Source organism: Strigops habroptila, chromosome 8 (assembly GCF_004027225.2).
Source record: "Strigops habroptila isolate Jane chromosome 8, bStrHab1.2.pri, whole genome shotgun sequence".
Lineage (NCBI taxonomy): Eukaryota > Metazoa > Chordata > Aves > Psittaciformes > Psittacidae > Strigops > Strigops habroptila.
In genome coordinates, this window is record NC_044284.2 from 2907386 (window position 1) to 2926534 (window position 19149).

The window sequence follows — 19149 nt, forward strand, 5'->3', positions numbered from 1 at the left end:
CAGCAGAGATCATTAATTCCTTCTTTATTTTGATAAACTTCCTTGAAACTTCCTTCCTTTGGATGCATTTGCTTGTAACTAGAACCCTTTTCTCAAGCAGAAGATGGATTCAGCCAGGTTTGCATGGCATGAGTGAGTTTGGTTGTGATGGGAAAAAGGAGACTGAATATTTTAGTAGGAAGCTGTGAGGCAGCCAGGAATGTCTCTCTAGCATTCCCAAAGACACCTTTGAATATGTGGACCCTCAGCTGCCTCGGAAAGCAGGCAAATGAGGCTAATACCCCCTAGCAAGTGGGTGTTGCCAAAAGTCCCAGTGAACTTCCCAGGTTTTGTGTGTTTAACGCACATAAAAGTGCATGACAGGGAGATATAAACATTTAAGTAGACATCACGCTATCTCTGACACAACACAGTCCAAATCTCTTGTTAAAATAAAGCATTATTCCTGGCTCAGCAAGCCTCGTTCTGAATATCTGACCCTGCTCAGACTGCTGCTCCTGAAGGAATGGGTTGTATGAATTCTGCCATCTGGGAAACTGTCTTACCAGCTTTCAAATGACACTTATTTACACAGGGAATTAATCACAGACTTCATATCTGATCCACCCTCCTTGATGAGGGGTCTGGGAATTTTGCCTGAGAAAGAGGTGCGAGATACTTCTCTACTCTGAACAGTTTGATCCTTCAGTTGTTGGGATACATCCCCATTGCATTGCCAAGGTCTAGCCAGGCTTTCTCAGGGATGCTTTATTTTTTACTCACCTGATCTAAAGTTGTTTGAGACACAGAATATTCTTCAATATGCAAGTTCTCCTTATTGGAGACTATTAACCGAAAAATCTTCGCCAGAGAGGAGGAGCAGATCTGATACTGCAGCATATTGTAGTGTTTCTCTCTCTGTAAACTCCCTGGGAAGTTCATGCGTATGAATTGCTCAGCAGGAGTAGGATCTGGAGGCAGCCCAGACTTTGGAGCTTTGATTTTCAGAGTGACAATGTAGCCATCTCCAAACCTGGGAAACACATGTGGATGAAGAGATGGTTGCATTCTACAGGAAGGAAACTAATTTTCTGCAGCTATGAAAACATTAATAGTATCTGAAAGATAATGCATAATATCTAGCTTTGTAGGAGGCCTGGTATTTGCCCTGCAGAAGTGGTGGGTAGCACAACAGAGTTGAAATGACATCTGCTCAAATTGTCTAGGATACCACCGAGTTGCACCCAGAAATGGGTATGTTTAAACAACAGCTCTTTAGATTGGATTACTGTTTCGAGAATGGTACATGTCACATACACAAAGTTTTCCCATTAAAAACACCATAAAAGTATTCAACTTACTTGTATTTTAGCTGCTGAATTGTGCCCAGGCATTTGAAGGTACCTTTTACCATGATGGCTAAACGAGTACAGAGGGCTTCACATTCTTCCATACTGTCAAAACAGAGAACAGATACTTGAGGTAAAAGGCAGCAGATGAACTTCAGCTACTCTGGAATTCTGAATTCTAACTGTTTACCTGTGTGAGGTTAGAACCACAGCTCTCCCATCTCTGAGCACACTGACAATAGAATCCCACAGGAGGCGCCGGGACTGAGGGTCCATTCCAGTTGTTGGTTCATCCTGTAAGGGAAACGTTAAGACAGTCGGAGTCAGAGAAGCAGGTAAGAAAATCTATTTTGAATCAAGTCATTGTGTGTTTAGGTCTTAGCAAATTGCTGCTTCCTTGCTGAAATCTGTGCCTTCAGAAAGCACATGCAGCTTGAGAAGTATATGAGTAAATGGGTACTACTGTGCTTCTTGGCAGAAAGCAGTAAGGAAACAAGTACAAGAAACTGTAGGTGAGGATGTAATGCTGCCTGTGTAAGGCGCAGCTACAGGGAAGAGAACGCAGTGACCATCACAACAAAGGCAGCACCCACTCTAGGGTCTTAGGTATAAAAAATGTAAGCACTTGTGATACCCCATTATAAAACCACCCAAAATGTAACTAAATGGAAAGAAGCTTATGCAGTTACATCAAATTGTGTCAAGTTTGGCTCCCACGTTTTGATGGACACTAGAGATGTAGGTCAATATGCTGGAGAAACAAAGAGAAGAATCTTATATGTGTAATACTAGCTTTAAAGCAGAGATGGACACGTCAAATAAAATCTTTCTTTTCTAGGGCAACAACTCTTCTAAGAGGAGAATGAGTTCTCCTCACATAACCTTCTTGCGTACATAAACATATAGGAGAGATTTCTCCACCCAGGAAGCCAGTAAAGTTACTCTGATTCACACCAGCTAAGGATCTGGTCCTGCAAAAATCACTTAACCCAGTCAGTAACAAAAAAAGATTGAAAAAATCTTGGAGAAAAAAATATTCATTCAACATTTTGTCTTAAGAAATCATGAGAAAATACTGTAGCTGTTACGTACAGGCAGAATACATGTAAACGCAAATTAAGTGGCACAAGGAACCATACCATTATTAAAGTCTTTCTTTCAGCCTACAAATTACAGTGGCACAGTATAATCAAAAGAACTTTTGCAGTAATTGCATTGAAAGTTTTCCTCAAGATACACAATTATCCGATACGTTATTTGATGAGAGCTGCATTTCAGCGTCTGTATAGTTTAGCCTAAATTTGTATAATTTATTCCAAAGACACTAAAGGCTGCAAAATGATGGCTATTTTCCTCTGTTCTGCTGGATAAAGCAGCAAGGTATATGTCGTAAGATCATCTTTTACATGAGTGGTTCTAATCTGACAAAAAAAGGCAGACTGAATCCAAACAGGGATTTAAATTCAGACTTGTCTGGGCTATGGATTTTATCTCAAACCACTCTTTATTGAAGATCTTTCTTTCCTAATCACTTGGGGTCCACCGGAAACGGTTATGCATCCAAGTCTATCCCTGAAATTAAAGAGCTCAAAACTACACTGAAGTAGGTTTAAGTTGAGAGCAGGAAGGAGCTTGCAAGAACTGTCATAAACATCCTTGTACCATTTTAGCATGTAGTTTTATGAGATGTTATATTGAACTATTGCAGAGCTATGTTACCATGACACTTACAAGCAAGATGAGTGGTGGGCAGCCTATCAGTGCAATGGCAGTGGAAAGCTTGCGCTTGTTGCCACCACTGTAGGTACCAGCCAGGTGGTCTGCATACATTGGAAGCCCCAGCTTCTGGATGCCCCACTCAGCAACCTAGGAGAGAGACCATCTTTTTCACACAGCAGCTAATGCATAACAGACAGGACTGCTGATACATCCCTCTCCTGGCAGAGACATGGCAATCCCCTGGGTTTTAGCACTTTCATCTTAGAACTGGAGCAGGGCAGACCAAAAAATTTATGATGATGAGGGGAATTCTAACAACTTGAGGGAAAGCCATAAACCAGCCTTAGCTGTAGACTTCCTATCTGTGCAAGTATTTAAATTACTTTCTTCTGGAACCTTGTGTTTTCTTTCTTATTCATAAATATCTTTAAAGACAAGAACAAAACAGCAACCAGCGCAGTTCTGAGTCATGGCAACTGCATCTTTAGTCTTCCACAGTTAGCGCCACTATTTTTCAAGTACCATTAATGCTGAAGAATCAGCATTTGATAGTCTTGTATTTTACTGTCCAAATGACAGGAACCACTCCCAGGATTTCAACACAAAGAATGGCAAGCCCACTCTGGAATTTCTGGCCCATGGCATGTTATGAACCCAGATAATAACCACAAATATTTACTATAACTACATGTAAGTCAGAGGCAAGAATGCTTTACCCTTTCAATTTCTTCTGCTGGAACCCCCCGCAGACGTGCATATAAGTAGAGATGTTCTCGTCCTGTGAGAAGGTCATCGATGGCATCAAACTGAGGGCAGTATCCCATGTTTTGGTGGACATTAGAAATGTGGGTCAATATACTGGAGAAACAAAGAAAAGAATCTTAATTCTATAATACTACCTTTCTGACAGAGATGGACAGCTTGAATAAAATCTCTTCTTTACTGAGGCAACAACTCTTGTAAGAGGAGAATTAATTCTTCCTGACACAACATCCTACTAAAATACCTGTCTGTACAGAATAGCAAGGAATGTATTCTCATCTAAATCATGTTGGACTGGTATCTTCTGTTTGTGAGCTCTTGCCATTAGATCCAATTGCCTTGTCTCACTATTAGCATTACTATAACCAACCACAGATTTTACAACAGAGTATTAAAGGTATAAAGTGCCAGTGTGTTAGCTGTGCTCTCTCCCAGTACCACAAAACTGGAAAAGAGCTGCTAGGTCATTAAGACAATGATCTGGCCCATTCTACTGCGGTAAATGAACTGTCACAGTTGGTTTTATTAAGGTACTTACCTACTGCCAGCCACTACAGCATCTCCAGATGTCACATCAGTGTCTCCAGTTAGCATTTTGAATGTTGTTGTTTTGCCAGCACCATTCACTCCCAAAAGACCAAAGCACTAAATCACAAAATTTATCACATTCTTTAGTATTCCCATTTCAAATCAGCAGGGGCATTAAATCTGATCTGATCCATGGAATGTAATCAGTGTTATTGAACAACCTACCTCTCCGGGACGGATGCCAACGCAGAGTCTGTCCACTGCAGGCTTGTGCCTTCCTGCATAAATCTAAATCAATAGGAAAAAACCCAAGAAAAATCCTATTTAAAGACATCTACAGCAAAGAAAATATTCTGAAATGTTTAGTTTAATGCTATTGGGATGAGGCAACTTTAGAACCAAGTATACAAAAATTAAAATAACAAGAAAGAGCATTCTACAAAATCAGACATTTATTTACATTAAATGTGTTATGACCTCTAAAAATTCCTCATTTTCTGTCTGCAGCCTTTTACTTCCTATCTTTAGCACCAGAAGACAGACTTGATGTTTTGCTAGGACAAAGTATGTATCAAACCAAAGTGGGATGATGCAGCAAGATAGTCTGAAGAATGATACTCCAGTTCTCTATTCATGAGAACCCAGCAATGTGTGTAATCTTTGAATTTCTGTAGTTCAAGCTTGCATGCATTCTCATAGCATAACTCAGATGCCTTCAATGTCTGAAAAGAAGATAAATTAGCAACAGCTATAGCCCTCAACATGAAAGCAACCAAATAGTTAACTTGAGATTGAAACTCACCTATGGAAAAAACAGCACTGCAGAAGAAAAGACTAGTAGTAGGAGTGGAGATGCAATAGGTACCAGTCATGTCAGACAATGTGAGGTAAAAAAACCCGAAACCCAACCAAACCTTGTTTTCTAAGGCACAAGGTTGATTTTGAAAACAATACCATCTGAATCCACAGCTGAAATAGATTCTGAAAGAACAAATTGACACTAATTTGTTTCATTCTTCTCAAAGTATTACCTTGGTCAGTTCTTGTAATTGTAAGATATCTGTTTTGTTCCTTCCATTCATAATTCTTTTTCTTTCTTCTGCAACATCCTCATCTTCATCAATAATAGGTGACATGACAGTCTCAGCAAACCTGGAAAAACCCCAAGAGATTGACTGCAGAAACTACGAGTTGCCCTGCGTGCAGTTAAAATAACAGTGAGAAACAATAGCTGATCAATTGCTAAAAATGTGACTGGTGGAAGCAGTGGGGTTGAAACTTCCCAATGTGACACTGGCTGGAGCATTCCTGCTGTTGGGAGAATCCCTGACCTTTGAAAGTTAATCTCTAAATACTAAAAAGGAGGAAATGGCTTGCCCGAAAGAGCATGCCTTGTCAGCCACTGACATGACATAACCTGACCCGCAGCCACAGCTTTCGCTGTTTGGCTGCTCTTCAGTAGCTGGTGATAGTCCTTCTGCAGATCTTTTGAGCAGACCTCCCTGTAAGCCAGTATTTTATAACTGTATTGCAAGATAGTCTAAATGTACAATTAGTCCATTCAGCATTGCTGGCAACATTGAACAGAGTGAGTGACCCACTCACACCTGGAAAGTAGCTGCTTTCATTGAGGTGGAGGCACATTTGTAAAGCAGAGAGGGGAAGCTTGCACAGTGTCCAGACAGCAACTGCCCTGTCCCATTGGCTAGAATTCCTGCCCTGGGCTGTCAAGCTAATACCTCATGGCTGTACTTATGACATGACAAACTTTCCAAGTCAGTCTGTAATCTCACTATTACAGTGTCTTAATCTAAAAAAAAACCTACATTAAAACCTTAATTCAAGAAAACTAATTTCTTTAATAATACATTCCTAAATCCTATTAAGATAATGTAAATTTTTAAATGCTTTCTTGGACCAGGATGTCAACAAATTAGGATGAATTCAGGTAAGTAACAGCAAAAAGAAAAGCTGATCAATTCAGAGAAAAAGAAAGAAAAAAGAAACAAGGGACATAGAGAATAACAAAGATACACTGTTACTAAAGGAACATTAATACAGGATTTCAGACATACCATCTCATGGAGAACAAATGGTGCTGCATAAGCAGGTTCAGAAAGAAGAATGCAACCCCTTGAACAGCCATGGCAACCAGGTTCTTTCCAACAAAGCCCCACTGAAAAGGACTGGAAACATGTTCCTCACCTTTGGAGAAAGAGCACCAGAAAGCAAGGTGAAATACTGCTGAAACCCCCCACTGCTCCTCAGAACAAAAGGAATAATCATAACAGTTTAGGATGAAAATCTGCGCTTTATGTGATCATGATCAGGCAATGTCTTCATTTTCCAGTGTCTTACAAAGATTCTTAAGAAGATACACTTCCAGCTCAGCTGCTTGCTGCATGGGAGTAAAAATGAATATAAGCTCTCTCAATATGCACTAATTTGTATATCCTAACAAGCAATTTGCATGAATTATGTGAAAGACACACGTTTTCTGAATCAAACCAGCCGAGTTTTGCTATATGACTACTCTTTTAATAAGAAGTTGTCAGACAGCCATATCCCAAGAGGATGAATTTAAAGAGGAGAAGCCACTTTAAGAGTTAACAAGAAGGCCACTGAAGTATTCAAATGAAATGAAATAATAAATCCTCCTGTAATGTCTAAGGATTGTAGAACAAATGATAAAAAGACACTGGAGTTTGACACTGAACAAATGGGTTCATTTCCAATACAGACAAGTGGCTGGGCTGTAGAGTTCTGGCAGCTGTATCAGAAGCTGTGATTCCTTCAAAGAGGTTGAACTTTCATACTCATCATCCACCTCATTATGTGAAATGGGAGTATTCCAGAAACAGCCACTAATTTTCCAACACAACACTTCCAACCATCCCATCCATGGTCAGGACACGTGACACTGATAAAACTTGTTGCTTACTGTCTTTACTTACCAAACCTGGCATATACTTCAGTTACAGCTTGGTTCACAGCCAAGTCAATGAGTCCACGGCCCAGGCAAAAATGTGGGAAGACCATCAGCACATTTTTCAATGTTTTATTAAACTTCAATAAAGACTATGAGACAGAGAAACAACATAACAAGCAGTTGAAACTAGAAAACATAGCAACATGAGTGAAAAGTTCTTTGTCATGTCAGAGATACTGGATGTTCTGTGTTCTTACAACAGAGAAAACAGAGCATTTATCACGTTACACCCAAACGTATGCTTTGGTGCAATGTGGAGATACCCAAAACACTGTGCTAGTAGCAGCCTAGCTGCACCAACACCAAATCTCCCTCTGCTGACACAATGTCTGCAACAGAGACAGGGCCCTGCTGCCCCACAGATCGAAAGGCATTAGACTGAGCCCTGTGCTATCAAGAAGCATGGTTGAGAAAGCAGGAACACTAGAGACAAAGTATTGTAAATTTGGCCCTTGAATCCACGAACTTAACCAAAATCTGTTTCTCCTTTCTGGCAAATAACAATGCTTGATCAGCACACGGTGTTTGAAAACACACTATCACACGTAATGATAGCTAACTGGATTGCTGTCAGATGTAGAAAGGGTGTCAGTCAGTGGCGAGAGTATCGGCAACTGTAGAGGTGTAGTAGTGCATACAAGATACTGACCTCTTAGCCTAAGAACTAATTTTGGCACTCACTGTATTCTGTCTATTCTTGTATTTTCTGTCACCTTCCTGGTGGTGTTAAACCATTTTTGAGCAATTCGCAAAACGTTACTATAAGCAGAACATCTCCTCTAACATAATAACTTGCAGGAGTGTCTTTCCTTCCTTAGTGGTGACTCCATGATTTTCTACCATCTACACCTTCCTGCACAACCCAAGCTGTGGAAGCCAGCACAAAGTGCCATGTCCCTTCCTCCCCAGCTGTAAAAGTGTACAGAATTTTGCTCATAGGGATGAAAAACACTCAATGTCACTTGTGTGTGTGTAGCCCAAGATACCAAATGCCCTGAGTCGCTTCTCTGGGTTATTCTGCTCATCTGTCCTGCAGCTACTCAGCAAGTTGCCCACCCGTTTACTGCCAGAAAAAATGGGAAGGCAAAGAAAGACAGTTACTGTTGGAGATGGTTATGCTTGGACACCCTTTACACAGCCCTGTAAAACCAGGTGTTAACAAAAACATTACTTACCGGGTTGTTTTCAAATAACTCCAGGATGAATGTAATAGCACTGCTGTTGATCCCCACAAAGAGATTAATACAAGATAACGCAACATAAGCAGTGCTAGGGACATTGAAGAAAGAAGAAGCAGGGTACATCATGGGAATTACTGCCCATCTGCATGCAAAAGACAGAAAAACTATGACAACAGCTTCTCAGTATCCTCATGTCAGTTGACTTGATGAGAACACAAAGTTGAGTTTTGTTCTCATCCCAAGTGTAATGAAATGGTGTGACCCACCAGAGATGCCACCACAGCATTCTTGCCCCGGTTACTAGACAAAAAGCATTTTCTGCTTGGTCTTTTTTGCTGTTAAAATGCAGGGCAATAGAAACTGCTAGAACAGAGAAAACTTAACAACAAGCAGCTTATTATCACCCCAGTTATCCTTGCACATCTGACTGGATTGTACACCAGGAGGGGGAAACAAAGAAATGTCAGAGAAAGCAGATATGACATACTACTTTGCTAGATATTTCCCAGCCTTTGGAACAGCCCAAGTCAGAAATTCTGTAAATTTTGGTATTCTTTCTTTAACTCCTACACAATTTTTTTTCCCTACTCCTGATGTGGAGCTTCATGTGCTGTGGTTTCTGGGACATAGCAAATGCACATAGCAAATGCACATGCAGCAACACAAAAGGAGCATTCCTCTGGAATAAACTTACAATACTTAGCAACAATTAGTCCAACCAGGAAGAATTCAGTAACAACCACCTGAGTTGCTTAACAGGACAATACAACATGTTCAGAAAGGATCATCCTAAGTTTCCGCTTGTGACTGCAGCTGGCTACAAGGGCTAGTAGATGATTCTATGAATTTACCACCTTTCTGTTTTTCTGAGGAGCATATTATGAAATGATCATTGAGTGACTGCCTTGTGATTAAATATATTGCATCTTGGTAGATGTGTTAAAAAATGCAAATACATTTTAAATGTCCATCCACACAGCCATGAATGTACAGCCATTACTGTATTTGAGATAACACACAGAGCCACAGACAACTTGTTAAAGATACCACTATTATTGCACTTTAAAAAGAGAGAGTGACAAATTAAACCAAAAGAACATTCTGAACTGGGTATTTTCTGAGATTAAATGATGATCATGCTTTGCATTTTCTCAGGATTTTCATTCAAAAAACACAAAAACTTCAGAAAATTAAAGGTAGTCTGTCCTGAAAAGGACTGTTCCCTCTTAGGCTTAACTTGTAATATACATAAGGAGGATGCAGAAAGCTTCATCTTTCTCTTTAACTCTAGAAATAAACCTGGTTGACCATTTTGCCTAGACCACACTAGCTGCAGGGCTATCAGGAATATGATTTTACAGATAAAAGGATATGATCACTAATTAAATGAAAGTGAATTTCAGTCAGCCTTATAAAATGCTATTTTGCTAACAAAAATGCTCATTTTAAGTCAAAAGAAGCTTTGACTATGCAGTGCTCTTTGCCCTTGGGTCAAATGCTGAAAGATATTTTAGTATTGGCTGTGAACGAGATGAACGAACAACCACTGAATTCCTACACAATGTACATAGAAAGCAGCAAACCAAACGAATATATTTTCCTGTAAGGATCACATTTAATGCTTAAAAACACAAGGCAGTGACAAAAAAAGTCTCCTTTGCAGCATGTGGCCAGACAGAGTGTGTAAATATCTTGGAGCAGGGACAGAATCCAGTTCTAACCTGTATTGTACCCACTCACTTTTATTCTTTAAAGCTGGATTTCACTAAGTACTGAGCTCAATAACATGAAATCATTTCCATGTGGAATACAGGGCCCCATATGTAGGAGTAACATTGAACACTCACCCATACAGAAGCAGCAGGGCAATAAGCACAGGGAGGTTAGTTGGTGAAGTGTATGCTTTCTTGTTGAAGCCAGCGAATATAACCACAACCATTCCAGCACTCACTGCGTAATTCACCTGCCACATGACAGGGTGAAGAACAGTGTTTAAGACCTGAGAAGGTTTGCAACCATATCCAGATCCTACACATTATTCCAAAATGATTTTGTATTGAGGAACGGCAGAATTTATGAGCTAGACCAGTCACACTCAACCTTTTGGATCAATGGGTCCTTGGCAGTGCTCAGCATTTTTCTGAGACATCTTTTATCAGACTGTTCATCAAGAATACAACAGATATTGTTGTTTCTTAGATTATGGTTTGGGAGCCAATTATTTCATGGTCCTATTGGCAAGCTGCCCACAGAAAGAGGCTGTGGGTATGCAAGGGAAGTGCAGTTTCTGCTGATGCAAAGGCTGTGTAGGAGGGGAAAAGCTGGTTACTTGAGCCACATTCCCGTGAAGAGGCTAAAGTGAGTGTGCTTGGCCACCGCTCTTCTAAATTTCTCTGAGTGCTACTCTACTGCTATGCACAGAGCTCCTAATGCAGAATGGGGTGTTTCACGGAACTGCTAACACCAATAAATACCTTTGCATCACGCTGTCAAGGGCCACAGCCAAGCAGAATTCCTGCCAAGTTGCTGGGAGGCTGCTGTGACCAGCAGGGGACAGGAACTCAGAGACCTGCTTCTTTTCCCTCCTTTACTAAATGAATGCTTTGCTTTACCTTCTCCTGAAAGAGCACCTTCTGAAGCCCATAGAGTTTGTGCCTTTTCAATTTTTTTTCTTTTTCATTTTCTCACTTCCATGTTCATGCTTTTCTTATTGCACAGCCCTTGGCCACTCTCTTTGCTGAGAAGGCATGGCTAGAAAACAAGCCCCTTGCTCTGTTTCATCCAGGCAAAGAATTTGCTCCTTTGTGACAAAGCGGCCTGAAGTGTAATGGGAGGGTAACTGAGCCCTGACTGAGCAAGAGTGGGTTGTGTTCTAAAATCCTTTTGGAACAACACACAAATACATCTATGTCATTTTAGACACCCTAAACTATTTTGTCTGGCCTCCAGCTACTGTTCCAGCAGCCTGTGAATCTCCCCCACCTAGATTTCTTGAACATTTTGAAACATGTTATGGTTCTTCTAGAGGGCAGGAATGACTAGCATCAGGCAACTGGGCTTTCCTCTGCTTTGGTAAGTTGTACTTTATTGTACATTCAGTTGTAAAGATTGGAAACCTTAAGATTACAACAGTTTAAGCTTCATTTGTTGAATAATGAATTGTGCACCTGACTTAATTTTTACATCTGTAATTAGTTAGGAGGTCAAATCCTTATCCTGCTTTGCAATGCTCGGAATCACATTCACTCAATTCACCAGTTAGTTCCCAGTTCATGCAAACCCAGGAATAATTGCAGACTATGAAACCAGACCAGCAGTTACTCACTATGTCCCACATGAAGTTGGTTAGCCAGTAGATTGCAGGGCTCACACCACTGACAAACTGCAGATGCTTGGCTTGTGTTACACGTTCTTGAATCAGATATAAAACAAAACTGGCTGGTATAAAGGACATGGCAAAAATCACACAGATGGCAACAACAGCATCCACTGAAGTGGTCAGCCTACAACAGCACAAGAAGGGACTGTGAGCAAGGGAATGGATACAACAAACACTATAGTAGCAACTGGGGAATCTGGGAGGAATTTTAAGATCTAGAAGTAGCAAGGCTATTTCATAAGCAGAAGACTCTTCCAATTTCAAACGTGCTGCTGTATTTTCCCAAGTTGTGCTGGAGACTATAGCTAACAAGTAAGGATGATGGTATTTTCCCAAGTTGTGTTGGGGACTGTAGCTAACAAATATGGATGATGGTGGCACTATTCCCTGATTTTTCACTTGCTTTCATTCTCTGGGAACAGTTCAACTCCTATACATATCTCAGTTTGAAAGCCTTTCCTGTATGGTATGTCTTAGACTAGACATTAAGGCACAATAGTCAAAGGCCTGGGAGCTGGGAAAAGGGGGACTCAAAAAGCCAAGTTGCAGGTAGTGAGATGAAGCAGATCTTACCTCTGTGCTAAGGCAGGAGTTTTCAGTTTCACTGAATTCTGAACTTAACAGGAAACATGAGTGGGAAGCCATGTCTTCTTATGTCTTTTTCAAGAAATCAATGGCTTTTAGATTCTGGAATACACCAGCCCTACTATGTGCCACTGAAAATCTACCTATGTGCTGTCCTTGGCACCAAGACAGAGGTTGTTGACTACTGCCTACCTGTAGCCAAATTAAGAACAATTTCTGATTCCTTTTTTGATTATGATCTCTTGTGTTATTTCACAAGTAGATCTACTGGCTTTGGTGCATGAACAAAGACTTCAGAATCTTTGTGCTTGGGAATCAACATATGTGTGTAATCATATATAACCAGTGCTCATAGCTCTTACTTGGGATGGGAATGAACTCTTATAGGAATATAACGAGACAGAAAAGAATACATTGTATATGTAAATCTTGATTAGAATAAAACTCCAGGGAAATACCTCCAGGTTCTGTCAATTGAACTATTTCCCCACAGAGTATGAGTACGTTAGAGGTAGCAAGCTGCCAGGAGCGGGAGGGGTAAGAGCCAGCAGCAGAGCACAGGCAGACTTACACAGTGACTTCAGAGAGTTGCTCCTTAGTGAGGTTCAGAGGATGGTTTACAGCAGTGATCCCAAATTCTTCAGGGGCTTGGCCAGTCCGCAGGTTAGCTCTAAGGATTGCATTATTGGCTACATTAAGGAAACTAACCATAGCATGCCAGCCTTTATTGTTAAACCACACCTAAAAGAGTCAGAAAGCAGAGATTCATTTAAGAACCCTTCATTAATAACCCTGAGCTGCAAGAAAAAACTTGGCTGCCTTTTATCTACTTTGGTGGGCATTGTGAGCAGGGAGGAATCCAGGACCAGGAATCCATAGCTCCCAGGCACAGTCCAGCAGGAGGAGCTCACATCCTATGCTTTTAAAAGGGTTGGACAACCACTGTCAAGGGATTTTACAGAAGTACATTTGAAAATTTAGCAGAATGTGTCCTACTCAGCAGTATTTGGGACAGCCAAAGTACTAAGAACATGGTTAAAATCTCTCAAATTAGAAATAACTTTGCATTAACAATGTATCCCATCTTCACAAGAGTATTTCAGCTGTGGATGCATCTGAGAATGCGACCAGCAATATTCTCACAAGTTGAAGTCTATGTCTAGAAAGAATGGGAGCTAGCAGACTGCTTCCAGTAAAATACCTTAATATTATCTTCAGTTTCCATGTATTTTAGGAAATTAGTCATTTCTTTAGCAGCAGCCAGTGAAGTTCGGCCCTAAAATAAAGAAGAAAAGGTTAAAGCTCTGCTGTCTGGGTGAAATCCGGTGCTCAGGTCTTCAGCTTCATAATAATTCTTTAGCAAGGGGACAATAAAACCAAAGGAAATCTTGCTTACTCCTGTGATATTCATCACGCGGCCAAGATCACTTAAAAAATTGACAACTTGATCTCCAGAAACATGAAGGACTGGGAGCTTTCCTCCTATTGAAATTCCTCCGTATCTAACAAAGAGAACAGTATCATCAGTCACTTGTACCACACACCCAAAACTCTGTACTTTGACGGAAATACTAAAAACTCACTTAATGTAAGTTTGTTTTCTATACATCATATAATTCATGTATAGCAATCTTCACTCTTTTTCTAACAAGTTGTATTAGATTTTTTAGGGCTTACAAATAACAGACATTCTATCAGTTCCTGAGGGGTTCATGCCAAGATCCTGAAAAAATTACTTAGATGATAGAAGATTTGGAGCAAACAGTTCTTTGTACAGTGCAAAATCTTTAAGTCAAGATAATTGGCACGTAAATGTTTAGCCAGCATGGAGGACTAAGGACTATAAACCTCAGTTAAAATTTCAGTTGCCCTGAGAGGAGCAGGTATTCACCAATGCTGGTGCCAGGCAACACTCCATAACAATAAGTACTATTGCACGAGATGAACCATAATCTCATCCCATATAAAGTAATGCTTGCACATGAACAAGCAGATATTCTGTGACGGAAGCCAGTCATCCAGCTGCTACCTTTGAACTCCTGTTGCTGAAAAACTAAGTATGTTCTTCAGGCTAATCACTCATCTTTCTAAGCTTAGTATCTACACTGCAGACATCACACTGGGGTTGGCTGATGTCTCTACGTAAGTGTGGAGCACTAGTGGAATCTGTTTTATAACTACTGCACATGTTCAGAGCAGGGATGAGGAGTTGTGGTTGTTACTTCTATATCTGATAGTTTGGCGCCCAGGTTTCATCTTACCCTGGTCATTTCTTTTAAGGGTTCATATTTTCCTGCTGTCCTGTGAAAGAGCTGCGTCAGAGCACTGTCACAGTGTACGCATTATTGTATTCTAACTTTCCATCACTCAGATCCCATTAATCTGACTGCTGAGGTAATACAACTGTGATTGTTCCATTGTGTGCCTCGGGCCTTTATCCTTGTGGGTGTAGTCCAAATAAATGTAAACTCTTGTCTTTATAAAACCCTTGCTGACCCCCAGCCCATTTCCCACCGAAGCCATCTTTGTTCTATACTATCTGCCACAATTCCCCTTGTCCATTCAGAGAAACATTGTGAGGCTCCAGGTTAAACAGAAATCCATTGTTCCTTTGTTTACCACTATAATCTGTGAATTGGTTTCTTACCTTTGCTCATTGACCCAGTATTTGCTCTTCAAGCTGAAACAGACAAACAGAATCCCATCTCTTAATGCACAGAACCAGCCAATGGTATTGTCAGGCTTAAATGGAAATTAAAGGTGAATTCATGTGCTTTGCAGATCTCTAGTTTCCCCTAGATAGCCTTTCCCCCCTCTCTCCCCCTTTTTTATTTCTTTTTTTTGCTTTCTTTTTAAATGAATGTGATAACTGTGAGTTGTGGGGTTGTCAGGACTTTAGGTATTCCTTCCAGTGGTTTGGTTTTCTTTTCTGGCATGATTCATCTCCAGCTTATACAGAGATAAGAAAGATTTTGGAAGTGACACATACCGGTTCTATCCTAAATCCATAATGAACTGATTTAAAAAGATCTATCTATATGCTAAGAGGAATCAGTCAAAGGCAGCCAGCATATAGCTAGTATAATGGGAATTTCAAGAACTTTGCTGGGAATTGAAAAGGTAGGAAGGCCTGAATCAGAAATAATAGGCCATGGGCACTGCACAGCTAATGACCATGCATGACAGTCAGGCAAGTGAGGAGTTATCAGTAGGATAGATTGATCTAACATTATCCTTTGGCTCTTAAGCACTTTTGGGAAGCAAGTGATAATTCACTCGGGCAGATGGTCATGCTGTCATGGCTGCAGTTCTTCAGGGACACAAACCAGGATCTCTGCAAGGCAGTTCTCCATGCTGTGCAGAGGCACCAGTTTTCTCACCACTCACAGTTACCATTAACATCAACATTCCATCAACATCAGAACTTAGCTCTGCCTATAAAAGAGTACCTGATTATAAAAATAGGTACAATTAAAACAATTTAACTCCCCTAAAATGAGCATCTCTAGTTTTACATTAGGGATATGGACATGATGCTTGAGTCTACACAATACTGTGGCAAATCAGGTGCTTATGTTATTATTAAATGAGAATTTCATGGCCAGGTACAAAATACCACATGTGAAAAACAAAGATTCATCCCTACCTCCCTTTTATCAAAGTGGGGTATGTTTTCACCAGAAAATCTGAAATATTTCTGTGGGTCAGATCTTGAAGAATTTCTGTGCTGTGCTGCACCCTCTGACAAGAAAAGAAAACCTCATCAATCACAGGAAACTTTACAGTCTCTAAAGCTACTAAGTGTTTGCCAGGAAAAGAGCAGAAGTAGCTTTGGTCCAGAGGAATTGCTCAGGTTCATAGTATCAGTGGATTGGAATGGGTCATTCACTTTCTAGCCCAAACATCCTTACTTTACTAAGATTTCAGAAGAAATCATGCAATCACAGAAGTTTGCGAGGGCTGACACAAAACAGTTGCACTTTACTCTGAAACTTGGCCCAAGTTATTTGCAACAAAGGCCAAGGTTGCTCAAGGCTTTTTTTTCACTGTGACGGAAGCTTTTCAAACAAATTGAGGTCCCAGTGAAGATAAGGTGGTTTTCTATGATTTAACACATTGAAGTAAAAACTATGGAAACTTCACCTTCACTACCATGTTAGATACTTTGACTAAAGATTACTCTCTTTTTTTTTGTACTGAAAATGATGCCAAATGAAAATGATGCCAAATGAAAATGATGTATTTGTGAGGCTTTTGCAAACACAGGGTCACTGTGAAATGCAAGACCTCAAACTTGTTGAGTTTATCCCAAGGTAGAATATACTGTAAAAGGTTCCTGAGCAGTTTCAGAAGGGAAAGTTTGCAACCTGAAATGACCTAGTAATGACCTAGAAACTCTAATGAACTTTCCAGAAGTTCCTCCATTTGTCCACAGAGAGGCAGCACTGGAGGATACAGAAGATCATTACAGCTCCTTAGCTCATTCTAGACAATACAGACTGGTAGCATCCTCATAGTTCCTTCACTGAATGAGCTGTCTATGCTCAGACATCCTTCACAATTAGTTACACACTGTTGCTTCCCTGGAGGATCAAATGTAAACTGTTTCTTCCTGACAAGTTATACAAAATTATCATAACCTGCCAAATTGTCAGGATAGTATTATAATCAACACATTTTCCTTAGATGAGTAGAATCCCCATAAACAAGCAAAAAATTAGTTTTGTATCCTATTTGAATTTGAAGCTTTAGACTAAATTTCCTTCTTAAATACATGCATGCACTTCGCAAAATTCAACCTTTGCTGTTGACTGGACATGGATTACTTGGAAATCAGAAATAACTTGGGATGCTGTGAATAATGTCAGAATAGAATCTCTTTATTAATTTATTTTTTTGCTTCATAGACAGGAATTCTATCGATATTTAAACCAAGTTTATTTTGTTGTTTTGTGAATAATGGTAGAGAAACCAAAGCAAGCCAGGCCAGTATTTAAGAGATTTGGATTCAGAAACTTGTGACATCAGTATTAAAACTAGAATTATTTCAGTCATTTGGCTAATGTGTGCAGCCTGGCAAAGAGAATATTAAAGTTGAGACATTAAATGAGTGAGCTATTCCTCTGGCAGTGCCTCCAGTTCTGCTTTCTTTAACTTGTTAGAAAAACACCTAGAGAATGCAAACACCAACAGGCTATGATTTTCCTTTGCTCTCCAAAAAAAGCAAACACATTTTATAAAGGGCTCTACTAAGATTATTCATTGATAGAAGCAGGTAGGAATGTACTTCTCATCTCTTCTCCATATAGCACCAGTGGTTATTAACTGACTCATCTTCATGCACATGCATACAAATATAGAATCATAGAATCGTAGAATAGTTAGGGCTGGAAAGGACCTTTAGATCATCCAGTTCCAACCCCCCTGCATGGGCAGGGATGCCTCACACTAAACCATGTCACCCAAGACTCCATCCAATCTGGCCTTGAACACTGCCAGGGATGGAGCATTCACAATTCCTTGGGCAACCCACTCCAGCGCCTCACCCTCCTCACAGGGAAGAGCTTCTGCCTTAGATCTAACCTGAACTTCCCCTGGTTCAGTTTGAACCCATCACCCCTTGTCCTGTCGCTCCAGTCCCTGATGAAGAGTCCCTCTCCAGCATCCTTGTAGCCCCCTTCAGACACCGGAAGCTGCTCTGAAGTCTCCAAACAGCTTCTCTTCTCCAGGCTGAACAGCCCCAACTTTCTCAGCCTGTCTTCATATGGGAGGTGCTCCAGCCCCCTTAAATATTTGTTTTGCTAGCTGAGAACTAACTTTCTAGAACTAGAACCAAGGCATGCAAAAAAATAATCATTTGGGGTTGACTCAATGTTAATTTTTCCATGTTTAACGTGATGACCCCATTCCATGTTTTTCAAAACCATGACAGTTTTCTTTCCTTCCTCTCCTCTTTCTCCCTCCTTCAAAGAAAGGCAAACTTCTAAATAGAATTATCTTTGAGACAAAAAAAGGGTTTTTTTTTTAAATTATTTGATAAAATTGTTAAATTTTTGTGATTTTCTTCTAGATGAAAAAGTTGCAATTGAGATGAAAACAGTGATTAAATTTCATTGAAATGCGCAAGCTTTTCCAATACCTCTGAAACTCAATTCCAAATTCCAGCACCTCTTGCTCCATTAAGAAAACATACTCCATTCCTTTCATGCCCATTGGCACGGCAAGGTACTTCCATATTTATCCCTTTCCCAGCACTTGCCATGAAAGTTTTCTACAGAGATTTACAGCACAAGGACCCAACCTGTGGTGGGGGGAGGCCTCCTGCACCTGCAGGGCATTCGGGCAGCATAGTGAGTTTCTTGTGAGTGCTGCACTTGCAGGAAGGTGATGGATTCTCTGGGCTCCACTTGTGGCTCAGCAGGAGGCTGCTGAGGTTGGGATGAACAGCGGGTGTGTTCCAGGCAGTTGGCATATTGTTGCATGGGTAGTTCCTGTGTGGAGGAACACTCTTTAAGCTGTGCAGTGATACAGTTCATGAGAGCTCACAAAATTGCTGAAGCTATTGCTTCCAAACACACCAATGGGAACAGGAGAAACCTGAGGGGACTCACGTGTGGGAAGTGCCAGGGAAGCCATAAAGATTCTGTCAGCTGTAAAGAGCCTGACCTACTGACCTAA

The 19149-nt window shown here is 40.5% G+C and overlaps 1 protein-coding gene across 1 annotated transcript in view; it reads right to left on the reverse strand.

Annotated features, from left to right (window-relative positions):
* Positions 1 to 19149, reverse strand: part of ABCA4 (ATP binding cassette subfamily A member 4) — a 77999-nt gene that overhangs the window by 2387 nt on the left and 56463 nt on the right. Inside the window, exons 31-49 of the mRNA XM_030496308.1 lie at positions 18773 to 18962; positions 16118 to 16212; positions 15119 to 15151; positions 13868 to 13973; positions 13673 to 13747; positions 13043 to 13212; positions 11833 to 12010; positions 10355 to 10470; positions 8502 to 8649; positions 7292 to 7415; positions 6413 to 6542; positions 5369 to 5489; positions 4563 to 4625; positions 4348 to 4454; positions 3764 to 3905; positions 3060 to 3194; positions 1519 to 1622; positions 1341 to 1433; positions 763 to 1012 (exon numbers count right to left, since the gene is read on the reverse strand). Of these exons, the coding sequence (XP_030352168.1) occupies positions 763 to 1012; positions 1341 to 1433; positions 1519 to 1622; positions 3060 to 3194; positions 3764 to 3905; positions 4348 to 4454; positions 4563 to 4625; positions 5369 to 5489; positions 6413 to 6542; positions 7292 to 7415; positions 8502 to 8649; positions 10355 to 10470; positions 11833 to 12010; positions 13043 to 13212; positions 13673 to 13747; positions 13868 to 13973; positions 15119 to 15151; positions 16118 to 16212; positions 18773 to 18962 (2380 nt within the window). The remainder of the gene's footprint in view (positions 1 to 762; positions 1013 to 1340; positions 1434 to 1518; positions 1623 to 3059; positions 3195 to 3763; positions 3906 to 4347; positions 4455 to 4562; positions 4626 to 5368; positions 5490 to 6412; positions 6543 to 7291; positions 7416 to 8501; positions 8650 to 10354; positions 10471 to 11832; positions 12011 to 13042; positions 13213 to 13672; positions 13748 to 13867; positions 13974 to 15118; positions 15152 to 16117; positions 16213 to 18772; positions 18963 to 19149) is intronic.